The sequence below is a fragment of the Quercus robur genome, chromosome 11 (assembly GCF_932294415.1).
Source record: "Quercus robur chromosome 11, dhQueRobu3.1, whole genome shotgun sequence".
NCBI lineage: Eukaryota > Viridiplantae > Streptophyta > Magnoliopsida > Fagales > Fagaceae > Quercus > Quercus robur.
Genome location: NC_065544.1, coordinates 18,970,712 through 18,983,010, shown reverse-complemented (window position 1 = coordinate 18,983,010; position 12,299 = coordinate 18,970,712). Strand labels below are relative to the sequence as shown.

Genomic DNA, 12,299 nt, shown 5'->3' with positions numbered 1-12,299 from the left:
ACCAATTTCATATTGGTTGATGCTATGGTTAAGTAGCGGAATCCGGCAAGCTAAAGAAGAAATAGGGTCGGCGTAACCTCGTTGGAGTAGGAGCTTGGAGGGCTTAGGTACATTGGGTAGATTAGGCTTGAAGGGTCTTCTGCTGTTCATGTATCCCAACTACATTCTTTAGTGGATTGTTTATCGCTTGGAGGGCGGTGGAGAGGTTTTACGCCGAGGGCTTTGGTTTTCTCTTCGATAACACATCGAGTGTTGTCCTTGTGTTTGCATCTCTCTTCCCTTAATCTTTTCCATTTAATTTCTGCTGTGGATGTGATTTTATTTGGTCTAGATGGTTTATCAATTCTGTATTAAGCTTATGTTCATTTTTTGCACATTAATTGTTTGATATTAAGCTTGAATTGGTAATTTGTAAATTGGGGGTCTAAACGTTTAAGGTGTTTTATACACTTATTGAACTTTTAGCTTTATTCCGTGCCAAATTTGCTTGTATTTTAGCAATTAGTAACCATGTATTTAGGTGGGAATCATGTAAGGGTAATGAGTAAGAGAGTGTGAAGAAATGCTCAAGATTGTGCAAGGATGCAGAGACTCGCGGCTGGACTCGCGAGTGACTCACGACTAGCAAGCCGCCAAAGTTGGCACACGTGTGGAGCATGCAGGGGAGCTGAAGAGTCATGCCAGCTGTTGCATTGCAGGAAAAAAGTCCCAGGCCGTTTGCTCGCGGCTTGAACTCGCGACTCAGCCCAGTTGCGAGGTCAAGTCGCCAGACCACCCTGTTTGGGAAAAACTGACTTTTCACATTCCTTCTCACCCTACTATATATATACCCTTATACCCACGATATTCTGAGAGCTTCTAGAGAGAATTTTGAGAGAGAAACCCTAGAGAAAAACAAGATTGATTCATCCACAATCTTCACATAGAGACTCTTCAAATTCCTCTACTCTCTTCCTCTCCATTGTCAAATCCTTGAGAGGTACATCACCAAAACCTTTTCTCACCATACCCATATTTGTGAGAAGGCCATTTAGTGTTTGGGAAGCAGTTAAGAAGGGACCAATTTCATATTGGTAGATGCTATGGTCAAGTAGCGGAATCCGGTAAGCTAAATAAGAAATAGGTTCGGCGTAACCTCATTGGAGTAGGAGCTTGGAGGGCTTAGGTACATTAGGTAGATTAGGCTTGGAGGGTCTTCTGCAGTTTATATATCCCAACTATATTCTTTAGTGGATTGTTTACCGATTGGAGGGCGGCGGAGAGGTTTTATGCCGAGGGCTTCGGTTTCCTCTTCGATAACATATCAAGTGTTGTCCTTATGTTTGCATCTTTCTTCCTTTAATCTTTTCCATTTAATTTCTGCTGTGGATGTCATATTATTTGGTTTAGATTGTTTATCAATTCTGTTTTAAGTTTATGTTCATATTCCGCACATTAATTGTTTGACATTAAGCTTGAATTGGTAATTTGTAAATTGGGGGTCTAAACGTTCATAATGTTTTATACACTAATTGAACTTTCAATCTTGATGCAGCAACTATGTTCTACCAACACTTGATTGTAGTTCTTGCTCCGATAGATTCTTGTGTAGTTAAAAAGTGCAAAAACCTCTCAGATCTTACAAAGAGTAACAGACAAGTCTTCTCCAAAAAATCTTCAAAATGTGGCTAGGGCTTCCCTTTTATATGTGGAGAAGTTTAGATGAAACCCTAAATGTTTTCATAGGCTTGGGCCTGTTTAAAAATTCTGCAGAAAAACTAGACCTACGATTTTCGATCAGTCGAGCCTAATCCTCGATTGGTCGAGCAAGACAGAACCATACTTCCTTTTTTTTGCAGTCAGCTGGACTTGAACCTTGAAACAAACACTTTTAAGCATTGCCCAAACACTTAGAGCAGACATATTTTGTTCTCGGTTTGCCAATACAATAAAATATGATTCTAAATATTTACACCTAAATCTTTAAAACCTAACAGTCTCTCTTCCAAAAAACTAAAAAATAAAATACTATAGTCTAGATCGGCTCACTCAAATTGTCTTACGGGAGCATTAACAGGGCCACCCTAAACTCTTCATCTCAAACAAGGGCTAACCAATGGACTTGTGCTCACCAATGCTAGGGCAACTTAAAGGCACTCTTTCATAGAATTACAAATCAATAATAAAAACAATGAATACAAATTTTCAAGAGAACTTGGCTTTGATATCAACTGGGGAACCAAGGAGGAGTACAATGAGTGGATGAAGAGAGAAAATATGGATGAATATGTATGAAAGAAATATGTTTCAAGAACAAAATGAACGGTACAACATAAAACTTTGAAAATAAATATATTTTTGAAAACTTAAAAACTTACTTGATTCTTGAAATTTTTGAATAGTAATTTAAACACTAATATTCATTCAAATATTTAAAAATATTAAAATTAAAAATTTTAATTATTATACAAGGATTGATATTGGAAGGAAGGATAGGGTTACAAGGCAAGGTGTATACTAAGATGATTTATTTTTTTGGTTTGAAGTAGGCAATGTGTAAGGCTTGCCTAACATAATTCATTCGTGGGTTGGGATTGCGTCCAATGCATCAGTGTATTGGACGTAAGTTGTGTCCCTTATTTGTATGTCTTATAAAGGAACAAAAGCTACATGAATGGTAAAAAGGGAAAAGTACAATGAACAATATTGCATAGTGACAAATAAACAGTGCCGCATAGTAACTATAAAAAATAATTTCCTAATACCCTAGTAACTTCAATAATTCCTAGGATAGTGAATTGTCTTTAATAATTTTTGATACTACCAAGACTGATTTTGTGGATGAAATAATGAAAGTCTTTAGTAATAATATATATAAAGAGAAAGTCCATATATTACAAGTATATATATATATATATATATATATGGTTAGATTCAAGTTACACCTGGTGTAACTCTAAGTAATGTTACACCACTCAATATTTTTTTAATTGGATCCAAATATTGACAAATCCATCATTAAATTACATTATCTTTGTATATTCTTTATGCTTGCAAAATTTCAAGGTGATCGAAATTAATATCCATGTTATCAATCAATTGTTAAAATTCAAATTTTTGTAGTTTAAAATAATGCATAAAATATGAGTTTATGGATCAAATGGTAGATATCATCCGATTGATATGAAAATTGACATGCATGTTAAGAGCATATAAAACATGTAATTCAACGGTTGGATTTTCAAAATATTAATTCAATAACAAGTTATTAGGTGGTGTAACATTGCTTAGAATTACACCAAATGTAATTTGAATCCAACTTATATATATATATGATAAAATTTCAACCTATGACGTCCGTTTCGTGATTATTGCCTTTTATTATTAGGCCAAGATACCAATTAATTTTTAGTATAAATGAGATTGAAATCTCAAATCTCATATTTGATGACAAGAGATTTTATTAGTTGAGATAACTAGAACCTATTATATATTACAAGCTTAATACACAATTAAATTAGAATTAAAAAAAAAACTATTTAAGGAGTAAATAGTCCTGAACTCAAAAAATAGAAAGAAAAAAAAAGAAAAAGAAAAACAAATAGAGAGAGAGTAAGTAGTCCTTAGACTTCCCCTAAATACACATAAATTAATAGAGAAAGTCCATATATTACATTACAAGCTTAAAACATAATTAAACTAGTCTAGGAGTAACTAGTACTCCTTAGACTTCCCATTTATACACATAAATTAAAATTAGAAGAGAAAGTTCATATATATATATATATATATATATATTACAAGCTTAATACATAATTAAACTAGTCTAGGAATAACTATTCCTTAGACTTCCCATAAATACACAAAATATCAGATGAAGGGCAAGTTTAAAATACACAAAATATCAACACATTTATTAGCTTCATGATACATATATGTGTTGAATCAAGACCTGCAATCCTCTAGTGAAGCTCTAGCGAGGATGTTTCTGCAATTAAAAAAATAATTACATTAATTTACAATTTTTTCTTTAAACAAAATAATCGAAAGAAATAGACTCATTCAAACACACCATTAATATGATATACAAAGAGAAAGGTAAAAATAGTGTTTTTCATTTGGTGTTCAATTATTTTTGAAGCTGGCCTTAAAAACATTGATCAAAACTCAAATTATGTAGTACTAATAAGCAACATCTGGATGTAAAGTAAACCAATAACTTAATTTGTTCACATGAACACAATATTTTTTTGAGTAAAATACTATTTTGGTTTCTAAATTTTACTAAAAACTTGTTTTTTATTCCTAGACTTTAAAAAGTTTTTTTTTTTTTTTTAATCCCTAAACTTTGTAAATAGTTTTTTTTTTTTTTTTTTTTTTTGTAAATAGTTTTTTTTAATAAATAATTTAGGAACAAAAATAGAGATGAAAAAAGAACTTTTTTTCAATAATTTAGGGATAAAAAAATATTTTTTAAAGTTTAAAGAAAAAATAAAATATTTTCATTAGTCTAGGAATGAAAAGCTTTTTAATAATTTAGGAACGAAAAATGAAAAAAAAAAAATTATTTGTAAAGTTGGAAGACCAAAATAATATTTTACCATTTTTTTTTTTTTTTTTGCTTACAACTTAATTATCACCTAAGCAAGTTGTGGCCAAACTAAAATTCCTTATGTATCTTGAATAAATCAACTTGCTGTTTTTCTTACCACCATGGTGTGCTAACGGTTAGTCAGCAACTGTCCAAGTCAGATCATTCTCAAAAATCCAATGGCAAACCTCGATCCTACCCGGACTTGACCCTAGCTCCAAGAAAGCTTCATGATTCGGGTTCCAACTCGAGGTGTTCATGTGACAAATGGCAACACCATCATTGATCTTAGCCTTCGAATTCGGATCCAGTATATCCGCTTCGTAGACTCGAACCTTTGGAACTGAATGGCAGGTATATACTAGGTACGGAAACAACCTCTGATGTAGAAAACGGCAGTTTGGACGAAATGGAGCGCGGCAAAAAGGACCTTTCTGGCAATTTATCTTGAATGTCCGGCATTGGCATCACCGTCCCTTTCTTTAACATCGACTCCCGAAAGAATATACCAGTTGTATGGGATCTCTTGTCGTAGTTGTACTTGAAACTACAGCTGTAACTGAAACTACAGCCAGCGACGTCTGTGTGAGTCAGTAATGAAGAATCAGGGAAGCAGAGGAGGTTGGCGGACGCACAAAAGGCTGAGAAGCGAGAGGAGAGAGCGCTATAGTTGTGGGTGGTGGCGAGTTTGGAGAAACTGGCTGACTCAACTGTGCTTAGTGGGGACGCTTTGGATAGGAGAAACACTGGCTTGGTGTGGCTGTTTCCGGTCTGTTTGTTCCAATACCGAATCAGATAGGACTTCTGGGACAAGGGGTTTTGATCACTGGCCGACCAAACCTGCATTAAGAGAACGTGGAAACAAAGTGAGACTCAACAACTTCTTATCATGGGACTCACTGTACATATAATCTTCTCCTAAAACACATTGACTCAACACAACTAACGGGAAGCATTATCCTACTTTCATCTATTATGTAAGAGGCAGAGTCAGAGTGCTTACAGTGAGAGAAGTGAGAAAGATAAAAAGAAGGAGAGAAGTCATGGGGCTGAGTTTTGTCTGCATTATTGGTATTATTTTTAGAGCGCCGGTGGGTTTGTAGGGTTATACACTAGCTAGGTGGAAATTTATAGAAGTGCATGTGAAGAGAAAGAAAATAAAAAGAAAAGTTATATGAGGGAGAGAGAGGAACCATTCAACTCATGCATGTCACGAAGGAATATGATAATGACATCATATCTCACCGGACACACAAAATTTGAAATCTGCTTATTTTGTTGAAATTAAAAATTTTTTTATTAGTAGATAAAATTAAAAGTTAGTTGAAATAGTATAGTAGAATCCATGAATAGTATCAAAAAATATAATAAGACTCATAAATAGTAGCAAAAATAAGCTAAATAGTAAAATAAGCTTGCTTTTTAATTTGGAGCAAAACGCAAACATGATTCGTTAAATGACTAATGACATGTGCAAAAAGATTTTTTTTTTTACCAAAAATTATTAATATTATAAAGTTTATTGTAAAAGATTTATTATGAATGAAAAGTATAGCTCCAAGAAGCCCCTAATGATGAATTTGTTAGTATGAAGTGAATAAGAAATTGACTCCTAATGTGACCACTTGAATATGATATTAAAGTGGTGAAAATCCTTGAGTCCCACATTGGAAATAATAGAGGATATGAGTTTTGGCTAGATGTTGGGTTGAGATTTAAGCATGTGTGGACTAGGCCTACTTATCCAATTAATAATAATAATATTTTTTTATTTTATTTATTTTGAGTCAGTAAGTCTGTATACAGCAATTATCTCTGAAACAGTGTTTCAGTTTTAAGTTACGTATAATTTCATAGTTCCTCATTCATGAAAAAGAACTTTTAGAAAAAACTCTCCCAGTGAGAATATTTTTGTGCATTTCATTTTGTGTCAAAGAGAGAGAAAGAGACATTGAGTAGTTCACAGAGCACGACCTTCTATGCTTTATTTTTGTGTTGTAGATCATTTTATCGTGGGAGACAGACGTCCATGAGTCTCAAAGTACCATAGTGATTGTGTGAGGGGCGAAATCTGCTTTAAGGAGAGTGTGTCAAACATAAGACTTATTCTGAATCATTCATCCTTCACGTATTTGGTCTGTGAGTTTTTAATTATTTAAAGATATCTTCCTATATATATTTAGTATTTGTGTTATTGCTTATTCTTAGATCTGTGTATTGTTCCTGACGAGACTAACGAAATCAATTAGAGACGAATCCAGGAGGACAGACAAGGCTACCCCTAAGATGAGCCCAAAAAGTATCCACGTCACTGGCGAGAATAGCGGAACCATTCAATGCCACCAATAATACCTAGACGGTTACAAAACCAACTATACAGACCGTTGAGAGCACAATAAAAGCTTCATTACAAGGCAGGAGGCGTTACCAAAGGAAGAAATTAACATCACAAATGCCAGTCACAATGACTAGAATCCAAGGCAACATATATAAAATCCCCCACACTGCCAACCAAGGTACAAAAACACAGACACTCTAAAAGGATAGTGATTGCCATTTTAGTATTCTTTTTTCATTTTACATTATACTCTATCGTTCTGACTTTGGCATCGGAGACATTGTGGCAAGCACCACACCGATGACCACCCCTGCAGAAGTAGTCTTGTCATCTACACAGGTATCCAGGCGAGAATTTGGATCCATCTGGGCACGTTCATTTCAACTGACGAAGTCACGCTTCATCAGTTTGGCGTCGTCTGTGGGGACGACATTTTCGCATTCATATTCGAAAACGCAATTTCCATCAACTTCTATATTCAGATGGAGTCCAATCAAGATTTGCAGCCTTGGCTTAGCAAGTCCAAGCTCTTGCGGCCACCATTGAAGAACTCACCAAACAAAATCAAGAAATGAAGCTACGGCTTCAACAGGTTCAACAGGAGGAGAATCGGTCCAAAGGTACTTCGAAGGGTGAGGGAGACAACCATAGAAGGAGTATTCATCAAAGGCCTACTTCTCCGGATGAGCAGAATTCAGATCTCCTTCGAGAGATAAGGAAGGAGATGGATGAGTTGAGGAATGCCATCAAGGAAAAAACGGACCGGAGCATAGATAGAATGGTAAGGGCCACAGATTCGCCTTTCACTACAGCAGTCCTCGATTGCCCAGTGTCGTCAAAATTTCGTCTACCTCAACTTGAGCCATTTGACGGGCTCAAAGACTCTCAGGATCACCTTAATACCTTCAAAATGACGCTAGGCCTTCAATAGCCCCCCGACAAGATACTGTGTCGTTCCTTTCCCACCACTCTCAAGGGAGCTACAAGGGAATGGTTCACAAAGTTGCCAACATCGTCCATCGACAACTTCGAGTAGTTGAGCAACGCCTTCTTACGTCACTTCATTGGGGGGCAACTTCCTAAGAGACCAGCGGACCACTTACTCTCCATTAGGTAGGGAGAAAAGGAAACCCTGAGGTCATACGTGAAACACTTTACTCCGGAGACCCTGGAGGTAGACGAAGCTGATGACAAAGTACAACTGACGATCTTCAAAGCGGGACTGAGATCCAGAGATCTCGTGGCTTCACTTGCGAAGAATCCTCCAAAGACGATGACAGAGATGCTCCTAAAAGCACAGAAGTATATGAATGCTGAAGACGCTTTAGCAGCCATAAGGGATGTAGAGAAGCCTGGAGAAAAAGGAAGGAAGGACGACAAGCGTAGGGGACAAAAGAGGGAGCGTCCAGATCATCGGAACAATGACAGGAACAGAAGAAAAGAAGATAAAGGTCCTCGGACGGTAAAATTTACCCCTCTAGTTATGCCTAGTTATGCCTGTTGACAAAATTTTAATGCAAATTAAGGATGAGCACTTCCTCAAATGGCTGAGACCATTACACTCATCCCCTAACGTCCGTGATAAGAATAAGTACTGCCGATTTCACCAAGATCATAGCCACAACACAGAAGATTGTAGGGACCTAAAGGAGCAAATAGAGGAGTTGATACGGAAAGGGAAACTACAGAAATATGTGAAGAAGGGAGAATATAGTAAGTTCAAAGACGGCAATAAAAGCCAGCATGAGTCCTCTTCCAGGAATGGCGATTGTCCGTTCCAACCTCCACAGGATGTGATCGGGGAGATAAAGACGATTACAGGAGGACCTTTCACAGGAGGGTCATTCAAATCCCTCAAGAAAGCATGCCAAAGACAAGTGAATAGCATCCACATGATACCTCCGTTTAAGCAGAAACGAACGAACCAGGATATGTCCTTCAATGAAGTGGATGCCAGGGGAGTGAAGCAGCCTCATAATGACCCTTTGGTTATAATGCTAACTATAGAAGGATTCAACACCAAAAGGATCCTCATGGACAACAGTAGTTCCGCAGACATTATCTACCTCTCTACTTTCTAGCAGCTGAAGCTAGATCCAAGGACAGCGCTCATTTGACTCCCCCCTGTCAGTTTCAGTGGAGACAGGGTATATCCCAAGGGCATAGTGACAATGACAGTAACGGTGGGGACCTACCCGATGCAGTTGACCCATCAATTGGACTTCCTAGTGGTAGATTGCCCCTCATCTTACAATGTAATCATTGGGAGGCCCACGCTCAACAAATGGAAAGCAGCCACGTCCACCCATTGCCTGAAGGTAAAATTCCCAACAGATAACGGTATCGGCGAAGTAAAAGGAGATCAAGTCTTAGCTAGAGAGTGTTACCAGGCCGTCTTGGCTGCAAAGGAGAACCACACATGGATGATTGAAGAGAAGGAAGAAGATAAAATGGAAGCCCTGGAAACAGTGGAATTGGCCGAAGTAGAGGCAACCAAGACGACGAAGACAGGGACGACACTAAGCCCTGAGATGAGAACAAGGCTCATCCAATTCCTTAAAGAAAACCTAGATGTCTTTGCATGAAGCCACGAGGACATGCCAGGCATATCTTCAGAAATCATTCAGCATAAGTTGAATGTGAACTCGGAAAGAAAGACCGTCCAACAAAGACGAAGAGTCTTCGCCCCAGAACGAGACTAAGTGATTACAGATGAAGTTACCAAACTGTTGACGGCAGGCTTCATCTGATAAGTGTACTATCCTTAGTGGCTCACAAACGTCGTCCTAGTGAAGAAAACAAATGGGAAATGGAGAATGTGCATGGACTTCACGGACCTGAACAAGGTATGCCCGAAGAACAGTTTCCCTTTACCAAGGATAGACCAGCTTGTGGATTCTACAGCCGGACATAAGTTGCTAACGTTCATGTACGCTTTCTCAGGATACAACCAAATAAAAATGGCTGAAGAAGATCAGGAGAAGACTGCTTTCATCACAAGTCAAGGACTCTATTGTTATAAGGTAATGCCTTTTGGATTAAAGAATGCTGGAGCTACGTATCAGAGATTAGTGAACAAAATGTTCAACAAACAGATTGGCAGGAATATGGAAGTATACGTGGATGATATGCTCGTCAAGAGTAAGGAAGAGCTTGCCCATCTGGACGACCTAAAGGAGATGTTTGCCACCCTCAAACAATACCAGATGAGGTTGAATCCTAGTAAGTGTGTTTTTGGTGTAGTTTCAGGCAAATTCTTGGGATTCATGGTGTCCCAGAGAGGAATAGAAGCAAACCTAGAGAAAGTGCAAGCCATAATCAATATGACATCTCCCAGGACCGTCAAGGAAGTCCAGAAGCTCACAGGAAGGATTGTAGCTTTAAACCGGTTCATCTCTAGAGTGATGGACAAGTGCCTACCCTTTTTTAAGACCTTGAAGCAGGCTTTCACCTGGATCGACGAATGTGAAGCAGCGTTCCAAGAACTCAAACGTTACCTGAGTAATCCACCCCTCTTAAGTCCGTCCAAGGGAGGGGAAAACTTATATTTGTACTTGACAGTATCAGCTACAGCAGTGAGTGCAACTCTGATTAGAGAAAAAGGCAAGAAACAGCTCCCAGTTTACTACGTCAGCCAAGCTTTCCAAGGGGCTGAGTCCAAGTATCCACGCAAACTAAGGCAATATTTTCAGGCGAATCCTATCCTGGTGATGACGGATCAACCTATCAAAAAATCTATGAACAAAATTAAGGCAGTGGGAAGAATGGTCCAGTGGGCAATTGAACTCAGTCAATTTGACATTGAGTACCATCCCAAAACAGCCATTAAGGCACAAGCTTTGGTAGACTTCATTGCCGAGTTCACCTTTTCGGAAGAGGACAACCTCACCAACGAAGCCGAACGATGGATGATACAGACTTATGGTTCGTCAGCCCAAAAGAGGAGGGGGGGGGGGAGTAGGGGTCGTCATAACCACCCTTGACGGAGAAGTGCTCAAATACGAAGTTTAGCTGAAATTTTCGACTACCAACAACGAGGCTGAATATGAAGGAATACTGACGGGATTGAGGCTCAAAAAGGCACTTTGAGCTAAGAACTTGTTAGTCCAAAATGATTCAAAGCTAATGATCGGGCAAATCAAGGGAGAGTACGAAGCAAAGGAAGAAAGAATGCAGAAATACCTCAGACTGACGAAAAATCTGACTTAGGAGTTCGATAAGGTGGAATTCGTACAGATCCCTAGAAGCCAGAATATGGTAGCAGACGAATTCTTGAAGCTAGCATCGTCAGAAGAAGGGGGGATCAGCATGGGCTTGGCAATGGAAGTTCAGAAATACCCCAACATTGAAGAAGTTCCAACATTCACAATCTAGAGCACAAGCAACTGGATGACACCAATCGTTTCTTTCCTCCAGGATGGGCACCTCCCTCAGAATACAGAAGGGGCCAAAAAGATCAATAAGAGGGTGGCCAAATTTACGATCCTTAATGACACCTTATACAAAAGAGGCTTCTTCATGTCTTACTTGAAATGTGTCGACGAAGAAGAAGCCAAGTACATACTGGAAGAAATCCACAAAGGGATTTGCAGGGACCACGCCGACCCTAGGTCCCTGGTGAACAAGGTCATTCGAACAGGTTATTTCTGGCCTACTATGCAGGTGGTTGCAGTGGAGCTCGTAAAGAAGTGTGACAAGTGCCAACGATACAGGAATGTCCAACGTCTTCCAGCAAAGAGACTAACGACGATAGCCTTCCCGTGACCATTTGCGCAATGGGGAATCGACATCGTCGGCCCATTGCCCCAAGGTAAAAGTTAGGTAAAATTCCTACTAGTTGCTATTGACTACTTCACAAAGTGGGTCGAAGCAGAGGCTTTAGCAATGATCACTGAAGCAAGAATTCAGAGTTTTGTGTGGAAGAATATAATTTGCAGGTTCGGGATTCCATTGACAATCATATCAGATAATGGGCAGCAGTTTGACAGCCAAGGCTTTAGGGACTTCTGTTCGAGTCTAGGTATCAAGAACCAATTCTCATCCCCAGGGCATCCCTAAGTGAATAGACAAACAGAAGTGACGAATCGGACACTACTCAAGATTATCAAAGCCAAGCTAGACGACGCGAAGGGTGCCTGGCCAGAAGAATTGCCCAACGTCCTTTAGGCTTACAGAACCATAACAAGAACCCCAACAGAAGAAACCCCCTTCAGGCTCACTTATGGCACTGAAGCAGTGATCCCAGTCGAGGTAGAAGTAACCAGCATTAGGAGAGAGGCATTCAGCAAGGAGGGCAATGACGACCAACTGCGACTCAACCTGGACTGTTTGGACGAAGTAAGAGACAAAGCTTCCAGTAGAATGACGAAGTACCAGCAGAAGATGGCCAAA

General features: G+C 38.8%; 2 protein-coding genes across 3 annotated transcripts; one reads left to right on the top strand and one right to left on the bottom strand.

The window, feature by feature from the left end:
• Positions 1–3,608: 3,608 nt before the first annotated feature.
• Positions 3,609–5,666, bottom strand: LOC126707249 (polygalacturonase non-catalytic subunit AroGP3-like). 2 transcript variants are annotated; one of them, XM_050406836.1, is made up of 3 exons: positions 5,574–5,666; positions 4,689–5,410; positions 3,609–3,967 (listed from the first exon to the last, which is right to left on the bottom strand). In XM_050406836.1, the coding sequence occupies exons 1-2, from the start codon at positions 5,634–5,636 to the stop codon at positions 4,859–4,861; spliced, it is 615 nt and encodes a 204-aa protein (XP_050262793.1). In that variant the 5' UTR covers positions 5,637–5,666; the 3' UTR covers positions 3,609–3,967; positions 4,689–4,858. The 2 variants fall into 2 exon arrangements, with proteins under 2 accessions (XP_050262793.1, XP_050262794.1); XM_050406837.1 differs by having other exon boundaries at positions 4,692–5,410.
• Positions 5,667–8,181: 2,515 nt separating this feature from the next.
• On the top strand, positions 8,182–8,989 carry LOC126704799 (uncharacterized). Its single transcript, XM_050403802.1, has 2 exons — positions 8,182–8,370; positions 8,435–8,989. Exons 1-2 carry the CDS (start codon positions 8,182–8,184, stop codon positions 8,987–8,989), a joined length of 744 nt encoding a protein of 247 aa, XP_050259759.1.
• The last annotated feature ends 3,310 nt before the right edge of the window (positions 8,990–12,299 follow it).